General features: G+C 37.6%; 1 protein-coding gene across 2 annotated transcripts; it reads right to left on the minus strand.

Moving 5' to 3' along the window:
* Positions 1-257: 257 nt before the first annotated feature.
* Positions 258-13,245, minus strand: LOC120870438 (histone H2B type 1-C/E/F/G/I). Of its 2 annotated transcripts, none has more exons than XR_005722773.1 (2): positions 12,407-13,243; positions 258-1,099 (listed from the first exon to the last, which is right to left on the minus strand). XR_005722773.1 is itself a non-coding variant. In XM_040250103.1 (2 exons), exon 1 carries the CDS (start codon positions 13,212-13,214, stop codon positions 12,834-12,836), a length of 381 nt encoding a protein of 126 aa, XP_040106037.1. In that variant the 5' UTR covers positions 13,215-13,245; the 3' UTR covers positions 258-1,099; positions 12,825-12,833. The 2 variants fall into 2 exon arrangements, 1 of the variants encoding a protein (XP_040106037.1); XM_040250103.1 differs by having other exon boundaries at positions 12,825-13,245.
* Between the last annotated feature and the right edge of the window lie 16 nt (positions 13,246-13,261).

Consider the following 13,261-nt stretch of genomic DNA (forward strand, 5'->3'; position numbering starts at 1 on the left):
GCAAATGAATTTGGAGAGGGGCAGTGCGTAAGTCAATCCATAGCGACTTTTCTCATGTACTGGTTAGGAGGCTTGTATGAGACAATGTAGGTAAAAGTAGTTTTAGTTACACAGGGCCAAACATGGTTCATTATTCCAGCATTGTCCTGGACAGAGGAGGCACCTGATAAATAGTTGTTTCTTGATCTTAACCTAAGATCCTACCTACTTATTCTTTACATGGTGCTTTCCCATGGAATGACTGCAGTCACGTCCACTATTTTACAGCAGTTTATTTTTCATGGGGTCATGGCTAATAAAAGCATGGGGAAAAATACTACCTCCACTCATAATAAAGGAAATTACAGTTCAATTTTTTTTAAAAATCTATCTGGTTAACAATCTTTAAAAGTGTTCTCAGTAAAAATGACAGCTATGAAAAAAAGAATTTTTAAATTATACTGGGATTATAAACTGGCATAGTCCTTCTGAAAGGTAATTTGACAATGTATATATTAAGAATATTAAAAAATGATTTTACCTTGGGATTTAGTATTCTACTTCTAGAAGTCTATTCTAAGGAAATAAATATTTAAACAAAGATTTACATACAAAGAAGTGTGACCTATATGATTTATAATGCATAAAAATGGAACTCAATCTAAATAGCCAGTAGCAGAGGACTACTTGTATCAGTAATAATATACCCATTAAATAATGTGTTTCTAGGCATATTACCTAGAAAACTCAATATGTGTACATATATAGCATGATACTTAAATTTGGTTTTTAAATGACATATTTTTATAGGTGAATCTCATATATGTTCATATTCATATATTTATAGGTCTTATATGCATATAGAAAAGAGATACTAAGATTTTTTTTAATTTTCTGTTATGTATTTTTCTTCTTGCAAATTTCTCAAATGACCATTTAATATTTTTATACTCAAAATAAATGCTTTAGCCAGGTTCTCATTGATTTTTCTATGATTGTTGAAAATACTTTTTTTCTGCTTCTGGTATCAGTCATTTTCATTGACTTATTTTTGAGATATAATAAAGTCCAGCGGTGACCAGTAGTGGGAAAATACTTTTCTAAAGCCCATTTGCTCCTCCTGTAAAAAGAGAGATTGATTGATTAATTCACTTCTATAATTCATCAAATATCTGATACTGACTCAGAACAACAATAATCACAATGGCTAATGTTCTTTGGGTGTTTGTTCTGTGCTGGGCAGTGCTCTAACCACTTTATAGGTACCAATGCATTTATTCTTGCACAAGCTTCTGAGGTACCTATAATGGTACTCCGTGGTTTATAGTTGAGGAAATTAAGGCTCGGAGAGATTGAGTTTCCCAGGTGGGACAGCTGTTGGATGGTGTGCCATCCTCTACAGTAAACCCAGACCCTCCAGTGCTTGAGTCTGTGTGTGTGCACTCGTAAATAAAAGATGAGCATGATCTAGTTAGTGTCCAGTAAGTCAGGTTTGAGTTAAGTCTTGAAGGGCGGGTAGTCATTTATCAGGTGAGGAAAGAGTGTTAGGGCTTTCACAAAGGAGACATAGTGACAAAGGCCAGGTGGTGGGGATTTTCTAGGGTGAAGTGCTTTGTGGTGAGCCTTGTGGAACCACTTGTGAGGAATGAGGAAGGCGCTTGCATGACGACAGGTTGATGAGTTCCAGCTTGTTATTCCCATATTAAGCAGTTTTAACAGTTCCCAGAAGCCTCCCTTCTCTCAGAGGCTCATCCCTCTGGGCTGCTGGCAGATGAAGTCATTCCCCACTTTTAAATAAGCTCAACCACACATCTAATGGAAATATACCCAAATGCTTAGTCTCTTTCTTGGGTTGTTACAAAGTGTATTTCCCAACTCCTGTTCGGGTGCTAGAGGAAGAGACAAGTACTCAAGACACTTCAAAAGCAGAATGTATAGGGCTTTGATTTCTCTTCTTTGTCTCATTCCTGGGTCTTCCTCCAAGAGCTGGGTAAGCACTTTGCAACTAACATTTTACTCTTTGTTTGAGAATAAACTGAGTTAACAGAGGAAAGCACTTAGACTAGTAGCTGGCTCATACTAAGTGCTACAATAGTATTAGCTACTCTTGTTATATTGAACATTTTAATGAATGCTAATGTGCAAATTATATCTACTGATCCTCTTGATTCCCCTGTTTTACATTTTCCCTTTCCATAGCACTAATTCCTTTCTCATATTCTATATAATTACTTATTTTAACTACTGCTTGTTGCCTGTCTTCCCTGGCTAAGATGTAAACTCCAAGAGGACAGTGACTTTGACTTTTTCCAAGAGATTATCACTGAAGATGGCTCCTTAGCTCTAAACGAACAAGAACCAGAGGATGGTCCATAGGACCAAAGGAGAAAGGGAAGGAACCCTTCCTTAGACCATGCAACTCTGGCTACATTCCTTCTGTGGTAGAAATAACAAAGATGGAGTTCTAGCATATGTGGGAGGCTAAAAACCAAGAAAAGCAAAGCATGTGCAAATCTGACTGCAGTGTAGAACATGAGAGAAAGAGAGCACAGACAGAGGACAGGGGGAAGAGCCCATCAAATTGTGTTTCATGTAAGTAAATGTAAGTCATTAGACATTTGACCAAACGCATAGAACGTACAACATCAACAATGAATCCTAAGGTCAACTACAGACTGTGGGTGATCATGCTGTTGTGTCAATATAAGTTCATCCTTGGTCGGTTAAAAAATATATATATACCATTTTGATGAGTGATGTTGATAATGGGAAAGGCTACACGTGTGTGTGTGTGTGTGTGTGTGTGGTGGGGGAGGTAGGGGATATTTTAGAAATCTCTGTACCTCCCTCTCAATTTTGTTGTAAACCAAAACTAATCTTAAAATATATATATGTAGGAAAAAAAATCCAATCCACTCACACTATTTATGTCTAGAATTGATGGAGTCAGGCTCAGTCTCAGATGCTTAGAGTCAAGCATGCTGAGCACTTTCCAGAACCTCCAAAAAACTTTCACCCTGATGTTTGCTGGTATCCTTGACCCACCTTGGAAGCTAGCAGGCATTCTTCCTTTCAAGACATCAGAACTTGTATCATCTCTGTAGAATTCTTAAATATGTAATTGTATATGTTTCTTTCAATTAAAAAAAAATATATGTATTTCAGTGCACTAAAGCCAAAATGCATGTGTTTGAAAATCTAGTAACATCTATGGATCTGAATTGTTCATGCAAATCCAGCAATGAAAAGGGCACATTTAAATCGTTGATATTTTTATATCATCCTACAACAGAGATAAGGTCAATTATATCAGGGAAAAAAGTGAAAAGAAAATAAAGAAAAACAAAGAAGAGGAGTAGAGGAGAGAAAAAAGAAAATGAGAATAAGGTTTTATCTTTATTGCTTTTGAAGATAATTCTTTTACTGTTCAAGAACTTGGGCTGAAAGTGATAAGATCAAGGTTTTACCCCAGTATCTCCTCTCTATCTAAGTCAGTTTCTTCACAGAATGAGACAAGGCTCAGCATTTTTGTTCCTTCATCCCTCTGGGCCTGCAGCTGGGACATCTAACACCATGAATACCCATAGAAAGACAAAACTAGCACTTTCTATTAATTACAATACAAATTGCTTATTAGATGATAAGGTTATGTGAGTCTAAATAAGCAAATAAAGCCTCATTTTCCTCTCTCAGAACTGATGTGAGACAATAAGAAAGTAGCTGATTCTCCAAATTTACTTTTCCCTAATTTACAATAAACATATAGTACCTGAGGATATGTCAAGCTAATTTTCAGAGTCCAAAAAGTTTAATCAGAGTCTAGATTTGCTGACAAGTTCACAGGCAACTGTGTATTTGGCCCAATTTATTTTTATGCTTAGTCATCCAGGATTGCACAAGGTGAAAGTTTGGAAAAGCCTACTCATTTTTAATGCTTTTGAATTTAGGTCTGTTGGACTGCAAAGTACTGAATCTATACATCTTTACAAATCTGGAAGTTTCAAGACAAATTATAGCTATCATTCTTTATGTCCTTAGGTATATGCTTAGGGACCTAATCAAGTATTAATGGAGAAAGAAAATGCATGTTCGTTTGACTTGTTGGGCCAACATAAATTCATTGGAATCCACTGGCAATCTTTTCATATTGCTTTTGAAATTCCTATCAAGGTCTTCAATCATAAGCTGCCTTAGTTCCCTTTAGGATGTAAAGAAGGATATAAGTGAAACTTGTCAAACATCACACAAAAAGTGAGTACCTACTATGGGCCAGGCACTCTTCAAAGTGTGTTCTGTGCATTAAAGGTCTTTTTTTTTTTTCATTAAAGGTCTTTGATCGTCACAAACATCTAGAAGGTACGTGCTATTACTATCATCCTCAAGATGAAGAAGCACAGAGAGATTAATGGCTTGCATCAGTCTCACAGCTAATAATTGGCAAGCTGGGAGTTAAATTTGGAGGTTCTTTCTCCAAGGGCTACACTTCAGTCATCAGGGAGCAATGCTGCACCGTCACTTTACTGGCATCATATCATTTCTAGGACAAATATTTTATATTTGTCATTTCATTTAATCCTCAGCCCATCTTTATAAGTAGGTAATTATTATCACCCCACAGGCTCAGAATAGTAGGTCTGTCAAACAGTAACTCAAAGTTGTTCTACTAATTATTAGCACACTGTTTACTTGTGTATAAGGTATGTCAAGCAATAGATTATTTCATCCAAAAAGGTCAAAAAAGATGTCTATATAATAGAAAGAAGGGAGAAAATGTCTGCAGACTGTCCATGAACAGGATATCATGTTTGTACATTATTTATTTTCAGTAGGAAAGAGTTCACTGTGGACAATCTGTTCTTACATAGACCAAAGAGGATTTAAAAATAATAATAATGATGATTCTCTATAAATTCTCAAGACTGACTGTGAAGCATAATGTGACAAGCTGCCTCTGTGTAATATATTCCACCAACTCTCAATCAGTATTTTTATTTTAGAGGCTATATGTTCACCATTTCCAGCATCAAAATCTCTCAATTTCCCCACTTTGATCAAGACTCTTATAAAGCTGTAGTGGGTTTTAGTCATCTCTTTGGAACATTTTGTTATCTGCATATTAAACAGAGGAGGAGAACAAAAAGTTCATGAAGGCAATCACATATATAATAAGAAATATTTGAAATCTCTTTTATCTTCAAGTACTTAATTGATATGTCTTAAATAGAAAAAACAGAGGAAAACAATAGAATGGGAAAGACTAGAGATCTCTTCTAACAAAGCTAGTGGAAGTGATGGAATTCCAGTTGAGCTATTTCAAATCCTAAAAGATGATGCTGTGAAAGTGCTGCATGCAATATTCCAGCAAATTTGGAAAACTCAGCAGGGGCCACAGGACGGGGAAAGGTCAGTTTTCATTCCAATCCCAAAGAAAGGCAATACCAAAGAATGCTCAAACTACTGCACAATTGCACTCATCTCACACGCTAGCAAAATAATGCTCAAAATTCTCCAAGCCAGGCTTTAACAGTACATGAACTATGAACTTCCAGATGTTCAAGTTGGATTTAGAAAAGGCAGAGGAACCAGAGATCAAATTGCCAACACCCGCTGGATCATGGAAAAAGGAAGAGAGTTCCAGAAAATCATCTACTTCTGCTTTATTGACTATGCCAAAGCCTTTGACTGTGTGGATCACAATAAACTGTGGAAAATTCTTCAAGAGATGGGAATACCAGACCACCTGACCTGCCTCTTGAGAAATCTGTATGCAGGTCAAGAAGCAACAGTTAGAACTGGACATGGAACAACAGACTGGTTCCAAATAGGAAAAGGAGTACGTCAAGGCTGTATATTGTCACCCTGCTTGTTTAACTTCTATGCAGAGTACATCATGAGAAACACTGGGCTGGAAGAAACACAAGCTAGAATCAAGATTGCTGGGAGAAATATCAATAACCTCAGATATGCAGATGATACTACCCTTATGGCAGAAAGTGAAGAAGAACTAAAGAGCCTCTTAATGAAAGTGAAAGACAAGAGTGAAAAAGTTGGCTTAAAACTCAACATTTAGAAAACTAAGATCATGGCATCCATTCCCATCACTTCATGGCAAATAGACGGGGAAACAAAGGAAACAGTGACAGACTTTATTTTGGGGGCTGCAAAATCACCACAGATGGTGACTGCAGCCATGAAATTGAAAGACATTTGCTCCTTGGAAGAAAAGTTATGACCAACCTAGACAGCTTATTAAAAAGCAGAGACATTACTTTGCCAACAAAAGTCCATCTAGTCAAAGCTATGGTTTTTCCAGTAGTTGTGTATGGATGTAAGAGTTGGACTATAAGGAAAGCTGAGCACCAAAGAATTGATGCTTTTGAACTGTGGTGTTGAAGACTCTTGAGAGTCCCTTGTACTACAAGAAGATCCAACCAGTCCATCCTAAAGGGAAGCAGTCCTGAATATTCATTGGAAGGACTGATGCTGAAGCTGAAACTCCAGTACTTTGGCTACCTGATGCAAAGAACTGACTCATTTGAAAAGACCCTGATGCTGGGAAAGATTGAAGGCAGGAGGAGAAGGGGATGACAGTAGATGAGATGTTTGGGTGGTGTCACTGACTCAATGGAAAAGAGTTTGAGTAAGCTCCGGGAGTTGATGATGGACAGGGAAGCCTGGTGTGCTGCAGTCCATGGGGTCACAGAGAGTTGGACATGACTGAGCGACTGAAGTGAACTAAACTGAAAATAGAAGAACAGTTCTCAAAGATCAACTTCATGGAATTAAGTTAAATAAATGTCATTTTTTCTAACTGCAGTTTTAACTACTTGAGCCATACTCAGAAATAGATTATGGAGTATCCAGTCTTTTGTTCAAGAACTTTTAGTCAAGGTACAGAGGACTACATTCTAAGGATTTTAAATTATTTTCAAATACTCGTGAGTCCTCATTCTCTCAGTAATGATCCCGTGTACTGTCGCTGGCCAGGCTCTTCTGTCCATGGAATTTTCCAGGCAGGAATACTGGAGTTACCATTTCCTCCTTCAGGAGATCTTCCCAACTCATGACTCAAACCCATGTCTCATGTGACTCCCACATTGGCAGGCACTGCACCACCTGGGAAAGCCAAACACCGAGAGTCTTCTAACACTTGGGAAGAACAAATCTGAAATCTAATCACTGGAAAAACAGATAATGGAGACAAGGTCAAAGAGTAACACAAAAGGAAGAAGAAGGAAAAAGTGATCTATTCTAGATCTCATCTGGATCTGTAGAATCTTAAGAGGAAGACTTCCTACTTCCCAAATTCTGAAAATCTTTTTGTAAGTATCTAGATTCACTTTTCAATGAGAGTGTATATCCAAGTGGTAGAATTCTAAATATGTTAACTATGTGAAAAAAAATAATCCATTAGTCCTGAAGCTTAAAAACACTCATAGTTTAAAATACTGGAAATGGCCTTTCCTAGCATTATTATGACTTTCCTGGTGGCACAGATGGTAAAGTGTCTGTCTACAATGTGAGAGACCTGGGTTTGATCCCTGGGTTGGGAAAATTCCCTGGAGAAGGAAATGGCAACCCACTCCAGCACTCTTGCCTTGAAAATCTCATGGATGGAGGAGCTTGGTGCAGGCTACTGCCCATGGGGTCGAAAAGAGTCGGGCACGACTGAGTGACTTCACTTTAGCATTATTAAGGGCTTCCCCTGGTGGCTCAGACAGTAAAGCCTCTGTCTACAATGTGGGAGACCTGGGTTAGAGCCCTGGGTTGGGAAGATCCCCTGAAGAAGGAAATGGCAATCCATTCCAGTACTCTTGCCTGGAAAATTCCATGGACAGAGGAGCCTGGTAGGCTACAGTCTATGGGGTCACAAAGAGTCGGACACGACTGAACAACTTCACTTTCACTTTCCGTGGTGGCTCAGGTGGTAAAAAGAATCTGCCTGCAACTCGGGATACCTGGGTTGGGAAAATCCCCTGGAGGAGGGCATGGCAACCCACACCAGTATTCTTGCCTTGAGAATCGCCATGAACAGAGGAGCCTGGTGGGCTATAGTCCATGGGGTTGCAAAGAGTCAGACATGACTAAGCACAGGATAGCATTGTTAAAAGTTGACATTTTTTTAAATGTCTCTTTCAATACAACTTTTAATTTTATATTAGGTAGAGGTGTGTCTGTTGAAGTCTTTGTTTGACATGTAGATTGCATTTATTTTATATATGATAAGTGTAGCTAACATTAGTTTCAGGAAACACCTGATAATTGAAACATGTCACAAGTGAAGAAAAGACAAGTCACATGGATTTTTCAGTACAATTTCAAATGATAAGAGTTTGAGACTACTCAGATGTAGATTATATCATTATTAATACAGTTAGAAGTAAAATTTTGGTATAGTAAAACTAAAATTTTTATTTTTCTAGTAAAAATTAAAATCTTTTAGGTAATTATACTTTAAATTATTTGTATTATCCTCTTAGCAGTTAGTGGGTGATATAGATTGATATGTTCTAATAAGAATATTTTATCTATGATCTCATTTTTTATTATTTAAAAGGATTACATATATTCCCAGTTTGTAAAAAAAATCCATATATTTTGAAACAATAACATGAAATTGACTTGTTAATGTTCACTGTCCCACCTTTATGGTTTTTCAAGTTATACTAATTGGAGATAAGGCAAGATTCAATCACTTGTTATGTCTTTGAGCTAATCAACATTTTTGTAAAATCTGAACTAGTTTGTGCTTGCTCTTGGAGTTATTTTTGGTTACATGACTATAAAGTCTGTGGGTGGTTTTACCAACAGTATGAGAGATTTGGATAGTCAATTTTTATTGAGGGGATGGTTGATAAATATAATTATAAATTCAAAGTTTTTAATAGCAGCTCTAAAGTGCATTTACTTTATCAGCATAAATAAGACAGCACATATTAAATTGAAATTACTACGTTAATGCATGCTTCCCCAGCGGTTCAGATGGTAAAAATCTGCCTGCAATGCAGGAGACCCAGGTTTGATCCCTGGTAAGGATGATACCCTGGAGAGGGGAATGGCAACCCATTCCAGTATTCTTGCCTGGGGAATTCCATGGACAGAGGAGCCATGGGGTCACAAGGAGTCAGACACAACTGAGAGACACACACATGTCACGTTAATGAACAACTTCCCATTAAATGAACAGACCAAACATGGCCATTGTCTGTGTATAGATTTGTGTTTCTCTGTAGCTATAGTACTTGGTAGAGTCAGAGCTGTTTGTATTAACAACAGCCCTTTTAAGAAGCAGGCAACTGTATTCCCTCACAGGCATAAAGAAACTGGGAGGCCGTCCAAAACCTTTCTTGTTCTCTGGGCTCACATGTATCCTTTACTTACACCCTTTACAAATTTGAAGTGGCAAAAACAAGCATATCTATTCCCATTCTCCGAAGGCATCTATATGCTCTCTAACCTATTAATCTATGATCATTCTCAACTGTGTAAAAATAAAAGGCTTGCACAGTTCTAATTGTTTTTAGTGATGTGTATTTTGTACTCTCCAATTTAGAAATTGCTCAGGTATCCAAAGATTAGCCATTCATTTACTCAATTTAATACCACCTAAATTTTGTAGTATCTATAAACTTTGAATTCATGATTTAAGTTGACACAATGAGTCAATATGATTTGTAATCTTATAAAAATTAATTCCATTTTAAAAGTGACATTACCTATTCACTTTATCACTATCTTGTGATAATTTAGTTCAATGCATAGTTAACATAATGTAGAATTTTAAATAAATAGATGTTAACTCATCTAATCACTAAACCAAGTTGAAGTAACTTAGCAAATTTAAATTAGCTTTTTTTTTGAAAGAAAATAATCCCTAAACTTGGGTAAACTAGAATATTATGGTAACATTACTTTACATTATGACAATAATAAATAAAAAGACATAGATCCATTTTTAAAGCAAATTTTTTAAGCCAGTAAATTTATCCAAAAAGTTATATTAGAAATATTTGATTTTTTCCTATAGAATTACATGCTATGTATTAAAATATTTAAGTTGTTTGAAGATAGTGGAGTAGTTCTGTTTCTTATCTCATAACTTGTTAACAATCACCAGTAATTAAATTCAGTGAAACTTTCTCTTTTTTTGCCTGAGTTATCACTTAAGACGTAGCCACATTTAAAGAATCAGGAGAATTTTATTTTCCTCTTATTTTAAATTGATCTATTTAGACTTTATATAAGCTATTTAAAATTTGAGTTTACGTTATAATTTTTTAAATTTTCTGCTGAAGTAGATAATGTTTAAAATTATTTGTATTCATAAAGCTTTAAGATTCTCAATCACCGTACAATTTTTAGAGGAGCTAATTGTGAAATGTAACAAAAATTAAAGATTTAATTTAAAAACAGCACAGAGATTTAAGTATGTTAATCGGTTAAACACAAATGTGATTATGATTAGAGATCCCTTGAGGAACACCGTTGCTGAGAATATGAGTTAAGTCTCTCATATCCTTCAAAGGTTGGTAGGAAGTTCTAGTTTCCAGTGCCATATCCCTCACAATGAACTCTTTAAGGATTGTAAACTATTAAATGTTTGTTTTAATACAGGTATTGGAAGTGCTCTTTTTTTTAAAATATGATTCAATAGCTCTATTTATAATGGCATATTTCTTCTCTCTCCTGACTTTAAAGAAGAGACAATTTTTTTTTTTTGAATTTCTGAATCATAAACTTTTGAGGCTTCGGGATACCAAGACGGGCCAATTCCATGAAGAAGATTCTATTTCCTTGTTTTTTTCTTCAGTTTACTGTTGAGTCTACAATTTTATTAAGGCAAAAAGTTTTAGGTGGCCATTTTATATTCACATTATTTTTGATGCAGGAATATTGCTTTTGCTGATAGTAACGATTATTTGGACTCATACTGAGTAATCACAGAAACAATTTTGAAAGAAACTCTGATTTCTAGTTAAAAGAACACACAGTATATAGACACAAAACACCAAATACAGTTGATCCCATCAAAGGCTAGAAAGATAAACACCAGCTTCCTGATCCTGTGTTCTCAATTGCCAGAGAATATCAGAATCCTCAAACAACCCCCAAAAGATTAAGAAATGAACCAAATTCGACCCTGTCCTTTGCCACCAATTAGGTGACTCGGGTGAAGAATCCACCTGTAATGCAAGAGACTTGGCAGGAGCCTCAGGTTCAATATCTGGGTCCGGAAGATTCCTTGGAAAAGCAAATGGCAACCCACTCCAGTATTCTTGCCTGGAAATCCCATGGAGAAAGGACTCTGGCAGTCTACAGCCCATGAGGTCACAGAAGAGTTGGACACAACTTGGCGACTCAACAGTAACAAAATCTCTTACTGTGCGTGGGTGATCAGTTGCTCAGGCCCAGTCGTTCAGTCAATTTTCCAGGCAAGAATACTGGAGTGGGCTGCCATTTCCTACTCCAAGAAGGTCTACAAGATCCAGGGGATTTTCTTGATCCAGGGATGGTTGCATCTCCTCCACAGGCAGGTGGGTTGAATTCTTTACCACTGTGCCAATCACTTAATGATCTAATCATAAAACCACTAATGTGTATCCATCCAATCCAAACACCAAATCAAGAAGCAAATTGGGCAAAAATTTTAGCATGCATGAGCCAAGGGAAGAGAAACAGTAAACTCAAAAGTGCCCAGGGCTAGACGAACTATATATTCAGGTCACATTTCTATTGATTCTTAAGGTAAGACTCAGGTAAACAATGTCTCGGTGGACTCTTCAGAAATAAACTGTCAAGTGTTAATGATTAGTCAGCCTGCTCTTGTACTGAAGAGAAATCAAGCAAGAATTACTTCATCCAATAAAGACAAACTAGAATTTATATGTGAGGAAAACAGGAAGAGAACGAAATAAAAACCTTGTAGGCAGCCTGGGTTTTTTAAACCTATGTTTGAACCTATTTTTCAAACCTATGTTTGAACCTATTTTTGGATAAACAGATAAGGCAGAGGAGAGGTTGGTCTGATTTGGATCCTCAAGCATGGGGCAGGCTCATTAGAGGTACAGGAAAATCCCATGACAGCTGTTAAGGGACTTGGAAACATTTGAAGTTTGAAGAGCTGGTGTGAAAAGCATATGTCACTGACCTATATTTACACTTCTACCTTATTTAGGCCGGGGCTGCACATCATTTTTTAGCATAACTTCCAGGTTAGGCAGCCGGTGATTGTGGAGCTGTTCCAATGGAGCCCTGACTAGCGAGCGCCAGACAGGCCTCTGTATTTTTCGCAGGTGTCAAAGAAAACTGAACACTGAAGATCACGGGGTTTTAACGTTAAGTAATCAAGTCACATTGCATCTTACCCCAAATCGTTAAACAAATTGTTTCCCTTGTAGCACAGATTTTATGCCTTTAATCTACTCACCTTTTTTAGAGAATGGAAACGTTACTCCGAAGTGCGCTCTTCCCCTCCCTTAACCCGTCCCACCCAGCGACTCCCTGGTTTGGGAATTTTGTGTGCTACACACTGTATGCTAAATACAATTGCGACACTTTTCCTCCGCCCGCCTAGTTTCCCTGCCTTCCGTTACTAGCCCACAGTTCAGCCGTGATGGAGACTTGTCGAATTGCATGCCTCTTAAACTGATATTACAAGACACCAGTCTCCTATTCAGTTTTTTATAAGTTTTTTTAAAAATAATTTCTCATTCAGATTAGCATACTAGTTCCGTCAGTCCTTAGGCCCATTAATTAAAGTCCAGCATGCATAGATTACAGCTCTCTCTGTGCACACGTGGGTGGCTCTTAAAAGAGCCTTTGGGGTTAGGTGTAAAGACGCTTACTTGGCAAGTTCACTTGGAGCTGGTATACTTGGTGACAGCTTTGGTACCCTCGGACACGGCATGTTTGGCCAACTCCCCGGGTAACAGCAGGCGCACGGCCGTCTGGATCTCCCTGGATGTAATAGTCGAGCGCTTGTTGTAATGCGCCAGGCGCGATGCCTCGCCCGCAATACGCTCGAAGATGTCGTTGACGAAGGAGTTCATGATGCCCATGGCCTTGGACGAGATGCCAGTGTCCGGGTGGACCTGCTTTAGCACCTTGTACACATACACAGAGTAGCTCTCCTTGCGGCTGCGCTTGCGCTTCTTGCCATCCTTCTTCTGGGCCTTGGTCACCGCCTTCTTGGAGCCCTTCTTCGGGGCCGGAGCGGACTTGGCTGGCTCAGGCATTTTAAAACCTGAAAACACAAAAGATAAATGGAAAATAGGAAGCGGAT

This window comes from Oryx dammah, unplaced genomic scaffold (genome assembly GCF_014754425.2).
Source record: "Oryx dammah isolate SB20612 unplaced genomic scaffold, SCBI_Odam_1.1 HiC_scaffold_11, whole genome shotgun sequence".
Lineage (NCBI taxonomy): Eukaryota > Metazoa > Chordata > Mammalia > Artiodactyla > Bovidae > Oryx > Oryx dammah.